We start from the raw sequence: 12,518 nt of genomic DNA, 5'->3' as shown, positions 1-12,518 counted from the left end.
GGGGGAAGATTAACATGGGCTGGTGCAGGCCACGTGCAAGCAGGATGAGTGCTGCAGATGGGACAAAAAGCAGGATCAACTTGTGACCTTCTCTACCAGCTTCCCCATCGACCTGGCTTGCGAAGCCAGCAAGGAAGGTCACAAATGGTGAACATATAACTGCAACTCATTGTGAATAACTGAACTGGGATTTCTATGACTGGGAGGGGTGTTGTAAGGAAACAAACCTGGAGGACAAGTTGTACATCTATTTTTTTCAGAGTCACCATAACTTTGATCACTAAACAAATGGACATAAGCCTAGAATTACATGTACATGTCAGGTAGGAAGCAAATGTTTCAACCAGAAAATGGCTGATTGGTTTTCAGGCTAGTTTTTACTCTGCAAAAGCCAAGTAGTCAGGCAAGGTTTGTATTAAAGTAAGATTGTTACACTGTTTACAGAGTTCTCAGGAGCCAGATAAAATGTAGAATGTATCATATGAATATTTAAACCCTGCCACTCCAGGGAATCCAATGTGTTCAACAACATTATAGTTTTGGTTGAACATTTCATCCTGATGAAATATATATCTGAGAGTTTGCCATGCCACTATTACCATCCTTAGTCATACCCTTGCTAGATGTAGCATCATATCACCTGCTGCCGGCGTCACCTGCTGCCGGCGTCAACTTCCCTCCACCCTGTGCGTTCCCACAGAGAGGGCCTCCTCAGGGTGCCTCCGGTCAGAGAATGTCGGCTGGTGGCCCCCAGGGGGAGGGCCTTCTCTGTGGGCGCTCCGGCTTTATGGAACCAGCTGCCGGTCGAGCTCCGGATGGCACCGGACCTTCGCTCCTTCCGACGCGGTCTGAAGACCCATTTATTTGAACAAGCTGGCCTGGCCTGATGGGGGATGTTAGGGTTTTTAATGGGGTTTTTATACTGTTATTGTTCTTATCTGGGCGATTATTTAATTCTTTTAATTTTTGTATTCTCTATTTATATGTGCCCTGTTCACCGCCCTGAGTCCCTCGGGAGAAGGGCGGTATACAAATATAATAAATAAATAAATAAATAAACAAACAAACAAACAAACAAATAAATAAATATGCTAATGATAAAGATAGCATGAATCAGTCTTGGCGCATGTTGGCCAGCAAGCCACAAGCGCAACCAGTAAAATCCAAGTACACTTATGTACAAGCTAGATTCTGATTCACAGACTATCTGATAGGCTTTATCACACATCCCATTCTAAAGCTACACATGCAGTTTTCCCATACAGTCAAATTTGTATTAAAAAGGGAAAAAAAGACAAAGCAACTTTAACATTTATTAGAAGCAATTTCTAGTGATCAAGAAGTACATTTCCTATTTCCTATTATACGTATGTAGCTAATAATTTCATACATTTTCAGTGTTGTGAAAATGGAAGGCAAAAGTACTGAACTAGTAAAATCCAGAGCTTTGGATAAGAAATACAAAATTCTAGATTTGAAGAAATTCCTTACTTTTACAAGAAACTTAAAACAAAATTCATAATGTTCAGCAGGTTCCCCTGATTATGCATAATGACATTTCAGAAATCTAAGAAGGAAAAAAGGCCTATTGTATAACTTTTTCTTCTGCTAATTCAAGATTCACCCATGACTATTTCAAGCTTATCTCCCACTAGGCCTACCCAATAATTTAATTAAAGTGCAGAACATTATTTCTCTGATAAGCAGGATATCGAAATAAAATAGCCATTTTTAATACCCAAAGGACACTTATTTGTTTATAGTTAACATATGAGAAGAAAAAATCATGCCTCTGGATGTTGGATTTTATAAATTCTATGTATATTGGTTGAGTCATAGAGCAAGGAGAAAGAGACAGGAAAAATTGCAAACAAAGGAATTGTATGGAGAAAGAGTTCATGCTGAAATGAAAATGAAATAAGAAAGATAACAGAACCCCTGAAGTTTTAAAATAATGCCTCATTATTTGTCAGCTTAAAAACATAGTAAAAAATGACAAATGATCTGTGTTAGAAAAAGCAGCTAGACAAGTTCCAAAGGATAAGCTGAAAGACTTCTCAGGCTGGGGATGACCTGCCAAAACCCTGACCTTTGAAAGAAATCCATAATTCCCTGAGAGAAGATCTCTTCTGCTGTATTAATGATTACATACTGAACCATTTCCAAATAAATACTAAGTTGTACTAAATACTAAGTTTAATACTAAGCTGTACTAAATTGATGTATTGTTCTCCTGCTTGTTTAACATGCCGCTCAAATTATCCCGTAGGACTGATCAAGCTGACATGTTGGAATGGGAGGCAAGGTAAACTCATTTGAACAAAACTGCCTTAATGTGCAGACAACACTTCTGTATATAATCTTTTTATTGGCCTTTACATTAAATGTACAGTAAGTACCTGATATTTCTTCAGCTCTCTTTTAAGTTGAAGAATCGTGATATGATATGGTCCTTCTTGGTTGGCTACTGTTCCACTGTTCATCTGGGGAATTGATGCCTCTCTCCTAAGTTCCTGAGCTACACGGATCCATTCTTGCAGTTTTTCAAGTTGATTTTTTGATAGGTTGGCAATGTTTTTAAAATCAACAAGAAATAAATAAGCTTCTTCAATGCAATTTCGCAAATTAAAACTTTCGATTTGAAATTGAGCAAGCTGCTGTTCCAGACAGCGGATTCTATTTTTGTCTTGGCATAAATCCTGTGACCCTTGACTACCAGAGGACTGTCCATTAGTTTGTTGGTTTTGCAAGGCTTCCCGAAGCAACTTAATGGCAAGCTCCATTTCATCTATACGATCCCAGTCTGGGTTATAGTTGACAATAGGTTTGTTCCTAATATTTTTTGCTCTATTTGCATACTTGATGGAATTTAATGATTCATCAAAATCAGAAGAAGATGGACTAATACATGTTATCATGACAGTCTTTGCATTGCCTCCTAAAGAGTCTTTAAGGATACGTGTGATTTTAGTATCCCTATATGGAATGTGTGCATTTTTTCTCCTTGGGTCTCCAAGTGCACTTATCACATTTCCCAGAGCTAGTAAACCACTGTTGATCTGAATTGATTCTTTGAATCTTTCACCAGTGTTGCCAGTTTTTGTAACTCTTTCTGATCCCGCTAGATCTACAAAGTGAAACTTAGAAGCAATCTGCTGTCCTGAACTTTGGGGAGAATTTTGTGCATACTGTGTGTCCTTCTGCAAAGGTGGTTGTTGTTGTTGACAGACACTGATGGTAAAAACAGCATGGGATCGGCTGGAATGCTCATTCATTTGGGTTGTCCCTGTATGTCTAGCAGCATTCCCCGTTTCCAACAGGCTCATCACTTCTTCTGTACTTTCCACTTGGCAGTCTTTGGCACCAACAATTACTTAAACAATAAAGGTTATAAATATAACATTTTCACAAAAATTCAGATTAAGTTTTTAACAAATATATATATATAGGCAATCAAGTTATTTTTCAAGCAAGAAAGAGTTCATATAAAATACAATATAAAATAAGCAACCATGGATGTGTGCAAAAGAAGCTTCCATCAAAATGTATGTTGCGATATCACAAAGATGCTTTGCCTCTTACATACTTGCATTTAAGAACTAGTATTTGTATGTAGTATAACATACATACAGTTGTAGATTTGTAGATTATAAACTAATAGTTGAGTGGTAGTACAAATTCTTTGCAAGCAAAAAGTCCCATTCAATGTCTGCTATCTTAGGTAGAACTGGGGAAAAAATCTGTCAGAAATCTTGGAAAGTCACTGACTGTCAGTATAACCACTATTTTTAACTATATTTAGTTGCATAAAAAATAGTTGCAGAGTCAATAGAAGGTAAAGTAGGGAGTATTTTTGGATGTGCCGATACATGTATATAGCTGTATGAAAATTTCATATTTTATGATGATCCACTGTTCCTCTAAGTGAGATAACAAATGGAAAGAAACTTTAAATGGAGAAAAAAATACTCATAGCACTACAATGGACATTTGAAAAACCGCATGCATTGTTATTCTAAAAATATTCAGCTAAACAATAATATCTATGATTTTTGATATCTTTTTAAAGCAGAACAATGGGAAAAGATTAACTTTCCTGAAAGGTGGTATTTTAGTTATGACTGACACCAATTAATAAACATTGACAAAGACTACTAAAGTATTACCGTACATTTAAAGTACAAATTACTTTGCATAAAAATGAAAGTTACATTTCCTGTGAATAATTTAACTTTAATAAAATGAACTTAACATTATCTTAGAGGTACATCTGTAGAAAATATGAACATACATTTTAAAAATGTTTCAAAATTGGCAGCAAATAAAAATTTAGTTGAAATTTTTATTTTTACCTGTATTGCCCTTTTCATCTTCTCTAATATGCAAATCTTTCATAGAGGTCTCTAGTTCCAGGAGATCTCTGAGTTCTTCTTTATAGACTTCTATGTACGAAACTTTCACGGTAAAATCAGTATTATGGTTTTCAGAAATAATCTGAAATATTTCTTGAATTGCCCGTGGAATAATACCTCTCTCTTCTTCTGCAACTGATGCTAAAATGAGAAAAGAAACTTAATCCAAACACAGAGCCGAAATATGCAGACTCCCAAATATCATAGCAATACTGAAAATGAAGTAAAAGGAATCTGAATGACTTTTAGCTCAATATGCTACATATATGACACATTCAGTTATCAGGGTCATATAAATCAGTCATACCAGCAGAGATAAAAATACAGGGGGGGAAAAACTACTAAGCAATAACCAAACAAACCTAGGAAAATATTCAATGTCACACCGGGGGGGGGGGGAAGGGTTAGAGAAACCTACCGGTACTTTCCTTTCTCCTTCTGATAGTTCCCAGAACACCACAGACACTTCAGAAAATTGGGATGAGGAGCTCTGGACTATGGCTTATTTATGGTATGGTTTGAAGGAGAGGATATGGCTCCTGTTTGGGAGGGTTCTCCCCTTCTCCCTTAGTCCCTGACTATGAGGGATAGAAATGTACTTCATAGCTACAGTATGATGCTGGTTACCACCCCTAGTGTTATAAGTCATGTGTAAAGTTTTAGGAAAGGTATACGCAAGGAAAATGTCACCAGTATTTTAAAATAACACTGCAGTTCCTTTATCTACCATTTTATCTGACATATGTTAAAATAGCTAAGAAGAACATGTAGAATACCCATTTATATTGGTGGCCTTCTTTCTTCAGCATTTGCATTAATTGGTATAAATATCACCATAACCAAAATTGTATTCTAGAGGCAAAATGCCAACAAACACAGTGTAAATATATTCTAGGTTAGAATAAATCTTTCGTTTACAGAAAGGTATTTCTTGTAAAATGAATTTGTACAGTCAGCAGATGAGGAAGATACCATAGCCAGTGCCTACCTCCATAGTCCTGTCTCGACCACCAGCTTTCCTGTATTCAAAATAATTGGCAATGGGCCTACTTAAATACAACTGTTTAGGATAGGATTCACACTTTGCACAGTTTTTTTAAATATTTCATTAATTTTCCAATTTTATATTTAAGTATTTAAAAAGCAACGTGGTGACTGGGTTAATCAATAGTTCGATAACAAAATCTTTAGTACAAATCTCAAGTTACAACCTCAAATATTTCCTCTTTTTTCCCCTTCAACATTTACTGCCTCGTATTTAAGCTAATACAGTTCTTATTATATCAACTCAGTAAAAACTTTATCAATAAATTTTAGCTTATACGTATCTTAATTATTTTTTACATTCAATCTTCATAAACAATCCATATTCTGTTATTAATTTTTTCCCAATTTTTAGTTTCCCATCAATATTCCAATTTAACCTTTGATATTTATAATTTTCAGGCTTTAGGTAACCAAGATTTCCCTCATCTCAATTCATAACAGAATCTAATATCCAAAAAACAAATTTTATCTATTTAAATATAATCTTGTTCTATTTCCTAAAAGTTATCTATTTCCCACCATATTAAATCATCTACTTAATAATACAATACCCCCTTTAATAAATCAAAACCATTATATATATTACCTGGGTTATTCAATAAATCAAACATATTCATAATATTTTAGGTCTAATTTTTAAATATTAAACAGATAAAACCCTTGTTTTCAACTAATTTCCAAATATTTTAAATCTAATGACCAGAATTCCCCTTATCTCAACTCCCTTTAATTAATAATATGAAATCCCCTCTAATAAATCAAAACCCCAATTTTCTTCAGCCTTATTCTGGCTTTCTTCCTTTGCCAGCTAGGCTTCCATATTAGTGCTTTTAGATCGTCAAATAGATCTCCCTCTATTATTATATATGTTATTTGAAATAAAGGAGACCATTTAATTACCATTTTTTGGAAGGAATAGCCCATTTATATTCATTGTCTCCCATTATTCCATTTCCCCATGATTGCCCTGATATGTTTATCTTCCATTCAATCTGTTCTTTCTTCTTTCTCAAATTTCTTCTGATTTATATAGAAAGTCTTTTCCATTTTCAGTGTTGTCACTCCCTTTTCTGGATTTTCCCTTAACTGTATTTGTTGGTCAATTGAGTCCTCTGTCTTAATATTTGATTGTTCCACTTCTTCTGTTATCTTCTGCGTTGTTAGTTCTTTGGTTGTAGTCAAAGTTCGGGTTTGTATATCTAAGCTGGCGTCTTGATCTTTTATGTTAGGTCTTATTTTATCACAAGCTGAAAGAATGGTTTCATGTATTGCTTTCAACATGGAAAGGATCTTTTCCTGGTCTTCACCCATCTCTTTCACGTGTTTATAAATAGTCTTTACAGTAGAAATAGTTTGTCAAGTAAGATTTTATAGTCCAAGGTATTTCATCATCTCATATAGTAACCAATATTCCTAAAATAAAGAGATAGGAAAGCAATTCCCCACATATAACTCTGAAAGTCAGTAAAGATTTACATTCACAGTTCAAGTAGGCCAGTTATGCCGCCCAGCTGTTCTCTTACAGCTGAGTTTCTCACAGGTGGTGCCAAGGTCAGAAGAGTCTTATCTAAGGTCTGGGCTTCAAGCCAAGTGTCTTTTAGGAAATAACAAGTTGTAACACTAAACTTCACCACAAGATATCACCGATGCCGTTTACGGTTTTTTAAGTCCAAAATTTTTATAATCCTTTTTCCAATTTTATTTCTTTTTTGTAGATAAAAGTAAAAGTCTCCAATAAAAATAGGAAAATTTTTGGTCCCCAAGTTTCAGGAATATATAAATCCAATTAGATTAAAGTTGTTCTTTTAGTGCTTTAATTCCCCTGGCTGGTCAGTCGCCACTATTCTTAGAGGGTGGGATAAATTCCCTTCCCTCTCTCCTCACAGAGGGAAAGATACTTCAAGCAGCTTTTACAAAGGAAAAGAAAGTACTTAGGGTAAAGAGAAGATCGGATCTCACCCAGTTTCATCCATGTTACTTTCGAAGTGCTTGGTGGTAAGTTTGACTTTGGCTGTCTGCAGCCTAGTGATGGACCATATTACTATGGCCGGTCTTTCCTCCGCTGGTTTGGAGGGCTGCCCCATATTGAGCGGAAGGGCTGCTGCCCTCCCACAATCAAGTGAGGGTCCCCTCCTTGCTCGTCACCCCTATAGGGCGACTTTCGACTCTTTCCAGGATCTGCCAGTGGAGCGAAACCAAATGTGAAAGGCGGAGCTCGCCTTCCAGTGGCTGTGGTGGCCACGATGGCAAACCATAAGTCACACTTTGTACAGTATTAAGCTATAGTGTGCCTTGTTCTAATTTTGCAAACTGTAGTTTATTCATGAAACAAAGCATATGTAAATTCATAGTTTGATTAAAAAGAGCTTCAATTTCATGTTTTGTGAAGTTTTTTTTGTTATAATTTATTAGAATATTTAAGGGAAAATTAATAGCTACATAAAAAGGAGACATGCTGGATAAGACTAAAATATCAATAAATTAAAAGTTTATAATTATAAAATTTAAATGTTAAAACACATTATATTGTCTTAAGAAATAGACATCTCTATAAAGATATAAAAAATTTAATATTGATATCATCACTGTTTGTCATATTCCAAAGATAGATCCACGTAACCATGTAAAAGCAAAAAAGGGGAAAGGAGAAAAAAAAAGGCTTGTACTTCACATTATTTGGTAACTATATGAATTTAATTAAGCACCCTATATTAAAATTTATTTTACACCAAAAAGCCACTTGCTTGGAAATGGGACTATGCTAAACTCATTGTTCAAATTAGCAGTATTTCATCTAGTATACAGGTAGTCCTCAACTTAATGACCACAATTGAGCCCAAAATTTCTGTTGTTGAGACATTTGTTAGTGAGTTTTGCCCCATTTTACGATCTTCCCTCAGCTGTTAAGTGAATCACTTCAGTTGATAAGTTAGTAACCTGGTTGTTAAATGAATTTGGCTTCTCCATTGACTTTGTCAGGTCACAAAAGGTGATCACATGACCTTGGGACACAGCAACGGTCATAAATATGAACCAGTTGCCAAGCAGCTGAATTTTGATCATATGACAGAAAACTAGAATGAAATATGCCACATTATAATAATATGGCTTTTGTTCATTTAAGCTAAAATATTTTAGACCAATAGTTTGGAAATGTTAGACTACTATAATCCTCACATTGCATTTTAAACTATTTTAAATAGAATTACCCAACCTTTAGTCACAACGTGTTCTAAAATGAAGAGTCAGGGATAGCAATTATCAGGAAATATTCAGTTTGTGAAAATATTGCTCTTACTATTCCTTTTACAGTGATTTTTTGACCATACAGTTAAATAATAACTTTTTTCAGAACATACCAATGTGACCTCCTCCAATAGTATAAGTCTTTCCAGAGCCTGTCTGTCCATAGGCAAAAACTGTAGCATTATATCCTTCTATCAAAGATGCCACCAATGGCTTAATACATGTTGTATATACTTCATCTTGGGTTGAATGCTTGCCAAAAACAAAGTCAAAAGTGAAGACACGGTCTTTTCCAATGATAATTTGCTGAGTATTTGAGATTAATCTCACACATACTTGATGATTGTGAAGTATTTCTTTGGAGAGCAAAGGTCTTATTCGTATTGCCACTTTAACAGGAATTTCTTCCATTGCAGCTTATATGAGCATGTGATTTGTTAATTTTAATGTACAAAACTTTTCTTTAATTCTTTCTTCATACTATTGTCAGTCTTCTACATTAGATAATAAAAGATATCCTATAGGAAGCAAAAAATAACATTTTAGAGATTACTTTCCTTGAAATAAAAAAAATTCTAAATCTTGGAACATTTTGTTCTTCAACCAAAGCTTACTGCTGAATTAGCTTTGTATTTAGTAACTGCTGAAAGAATAATATGTTTCTTGTTCAAGAAGAATGGCTAATTAAACTATGGGAGTACACTTGATGTCCAAAATAGCTTAAAACTAAATGTGTCCCATCTGAAATGTGGGTTTCTCTTAACATACCTAGTTGGTCAGATATAGATTACCATAACTCTTAATCTCATGATTTACACTGTGCTGCTTTCAGTTGCTGTAGCACATATTCAGATTTTTAACTACGATTTGTACTTTAGTCTAAAGTCAGGCATTTCCGTTACTTAAAACTAATCACTAAAATAGTGGAAACTCCTTCTGTGATGCCATTTTCGGCTATTTTCCCCCCTCTGTGTGCAGGAGTATCTTTTTCTTTAAAAAAAATTACCATTAAAGAACGTTATATTCAAGTATGCGCTATAAATTATAACAGACGTGGCTGCCACATAAGAGAGTTTTTTAAAACCGGTTTTTACGCATCCTCACCACCATCCCTTCCCACCCGATCTCTCTGACACGCTCAAACTCAGCCTACGCGCCTTCCCTCCCGAGCGCTTCCGCTTAGCTTGCGCTAGCCACGTTAGCCTTCGAGTTAAGATCCAAACGGACTCGCTCGCGGAGGGACCAGCCCGTCAGGCAGCACCTACCTTGCCGAGCTTGCGGCGGACCATAAAACTCCTACTTCAAGATCTAGAGGGACTGCCCCCCCACGCACACACACAAGAGCGGCAGTACCACCCGGACCGCCGCCGCCGCCGCTTCCGCCTTTTGTTTACACTCGTTCACCAGGCAACTACGAAACGCTCCCGCCGCTGACAGAACCAGCGTCTTGCCCGACACCGGCGGCGCCGCCTTCGCCTCGTCTGATAGGCCGCCGAGGGTAGCGCGCTCTGTCGGCGCAGGCGCGCTGGAGTTGCGCCTGCTCCTTTTTTGCTTTAAAGCAGGGGTCTTCAAACTTGGCCCTTTTATGACTTGTGGACTTCAACTCCCAGAATTCCTCAGCCAGCAAAGCTGGCTGAGGAATTCTGGGAGTTGAAGTCCACAAGTCATAAAAGGGCCAAGTTTGAAGACCCCTGCTTTAAAGGGTTGGGGGGGGGGGAAGAAGCGTCCAGCCTTGGCAACTTTAAGATTGGTCGACTTCAACTCCCAGAATTCCCATGCTGGAGTTAAAGTCCGCAGGTCTTATAGTTGCCAAGGCTGGACACCCCTGCTTTTAGCAAAGCGACCGAAAATGAACTTAATTTACACTGAAGTGCTTCCCTTAATTCCATTGCTACTGGATTACAAGCATAAGTGGTATGTGTGTGAAAAAAGAATCCTAGATGATAATGAAGCATCTAACTCCTCGAGATGGTATCTTCAGATGTTATCATTCCCAACTGTCCCTTGTTGATGCAGGGGTGGCAGGCATCTCACCCCGTCTTCCCCCAATTGAAAGCCATTTGGACAAATAACCCCCTAAAGTAAAGCTCACGAATGGTTTATCTTCTTTACATGATGCATGAAGACTGAAATTGTATAAGCTGGAAGAATCCATGATTTGACTACAGGTCCTTGACTTACGACCAGAATAGAGCCCAAAATTTCTGTTGGTACGTGAGGTTTTGTCCCATTTTAGGACCTACCTTGTCACAGGTGTTTAGTAAATCACTGCAGTTGTTAAGTTAGTAACTTAAGTGAATTGGCATCCCCATTGACTTTGCTTGTCAGAAGGTCACAAAAGGTGATCACATGAACTTGGGATGCTGCAACTGTCATAAATATGAACCAGTTGCCAAGCATCTGAATTTTGATCACATGACCAGAGGATGTTGTAACACTCATAAGTGTAAAAAATGGTCATATGTCATTTTTTGCGTTGCCATTGTAACTTCAGTCACTAAAGCAATGGTGGTAAATTGCAGACTGTCTGTATAGAAAGGGCCTATTTCAATATCTGTTATCTGCATGCAGAAGAACCAAAGGATAAAAAAATGTTCTTTGTGTTGAGGTCAACTCCCAGTGATTGTTTGTACAAAGCCATGTGTTGAACCTTCTAAGGTTTAAATATACACAGACACAGACACAGACACACACATATATATATACTGCTGAAAAAAATAAAGGGAACACTTAAACAACACAATGTACTGTATTTAATAGTAAGATGTCTTATCTTCTGTTCCCTTTATTTTTTTGAGCTATATATATATAGCTGGGTATGGCTGACTGATGAAAACTAATAAGTTTGAAATGCATATCAGTCTCCCTTAGTTCTTTGTTAGCAATTTACACACACACACACACACACACACACACATATATATATGTGTGTGTGTGTGTGTGTGTGTGTGTGTGTGTGTGTGTGTGTTTTCTGAGGTTTTCGCGGGTGTTCATATGTGGATCTTTGGTTATTCGGGTTTTTCCCCGCGTAGAACTAAAGGTGTAGGAGCGACGTTTCGATGGAATCCCATCCGTCATCATCAGGCTGGTGGCTTCTGCTTCCTTCTTCTGATGACGTTTCGATGGAATCCCATCCGTCATCATCAGGCTGGTGGCTTCTGCTTCCTTCTTCTGATGACGGATGGGATTCCGTCGAAACGTCGCTCCTACACCTTTAGTTCTACGCGGGGAATCAGTCGATATATATATGGATCGATATATATATGGATCTCCCATCCGTCATCAGAAGAAGGAAGCAGAAGCCACCAGCCTGATGATGACGGATGGGATTCCATCGAAACGTCGCTCCTACACCTTTAGTTCTACGCGGGAAAAAACCCGAATAACCAAAGATCCACATATGAACACCCGCGAAAACCTCAGAAAACACACACACACACACACACACACACACACACACACACACACATATATATATATATATATATGTATGTGTGTGTGTGTGTGTGTGTGTGTAAATTGCTATATATATAAATGTGTGTAAATATATATATATATATATATATATATATATATATATATATATATATATATATATATATATATATATATATATATATATATATATATATATATATATATATATATATATATATATATATATATATATATATATATATATATATATATATATATATATATTCCATTTTATCTTATAATCCAAAGATTTCCTGGTAGTCTTTCATCCAGTTACTGCTTAGTCTTTTGAATCAACAAAGTCAACTAGATATTTTAATAAACAAGGAACGTCAT

At 36.5% G+C, this 12,518-nt stretch overlaps 1 protein-coding gene across 1 annotated transcript in view; it reads right to left on the bottom strand.

Annotated features, from left to right (window-relative positions):
- KIF27 (kinesin family member 27) overlaps positions 1 to 10,126 on the bottom strand; it is a 29,564-nt gene extending 19,438 nt beyond the window's left edge. Inside the window, exons 1-4 of the mRNA XM_081320294.1 lie at positions 9,971 to 10,126; positions 8,819 to 9,223; positions 4,353 to 4,553; positions 2,400 to 3,373 (exon numbers count right to left, since the gene is read on the bottom strand). Of these exons, the coding sequence (XP_081176420.1) occupies positions 2,400 to 3,373; positions 4,353 to 4,553; positions 8,819 to 9,116 (1,473 nt within the window). The 5' untranslated portion in view covers positions 9,117 to 9,223; positions 9,971 to 10,126. The remainder of the gene's footprint in view (positions 1 to 2,399; positions 3,374 to 4,352; positions 4,554 to 8,818; positions 9,224 to 9,970) is intronic.
- Positions 10,127 to 12,518: the final 2,392 nt, after the last annotated feature.

Source organism: Vipera berus (assembly GCF_964194415.1).
Source record: "Vipera berus genome assembly, chromosome: 2".
In the NCBI taxonomy this organism is placed as follows: domain Eukaryota; kingdom Metazoa; phylum Chordata; class Lepidosauria; order Squamata; family Viperidae; genus Vipera; species Vipera berus.
The sequence above is the reverse complement of the archived record's forward strand: the minus strand, read 5'-3'. Positions and strand labels throughout refer to the sequence as shown.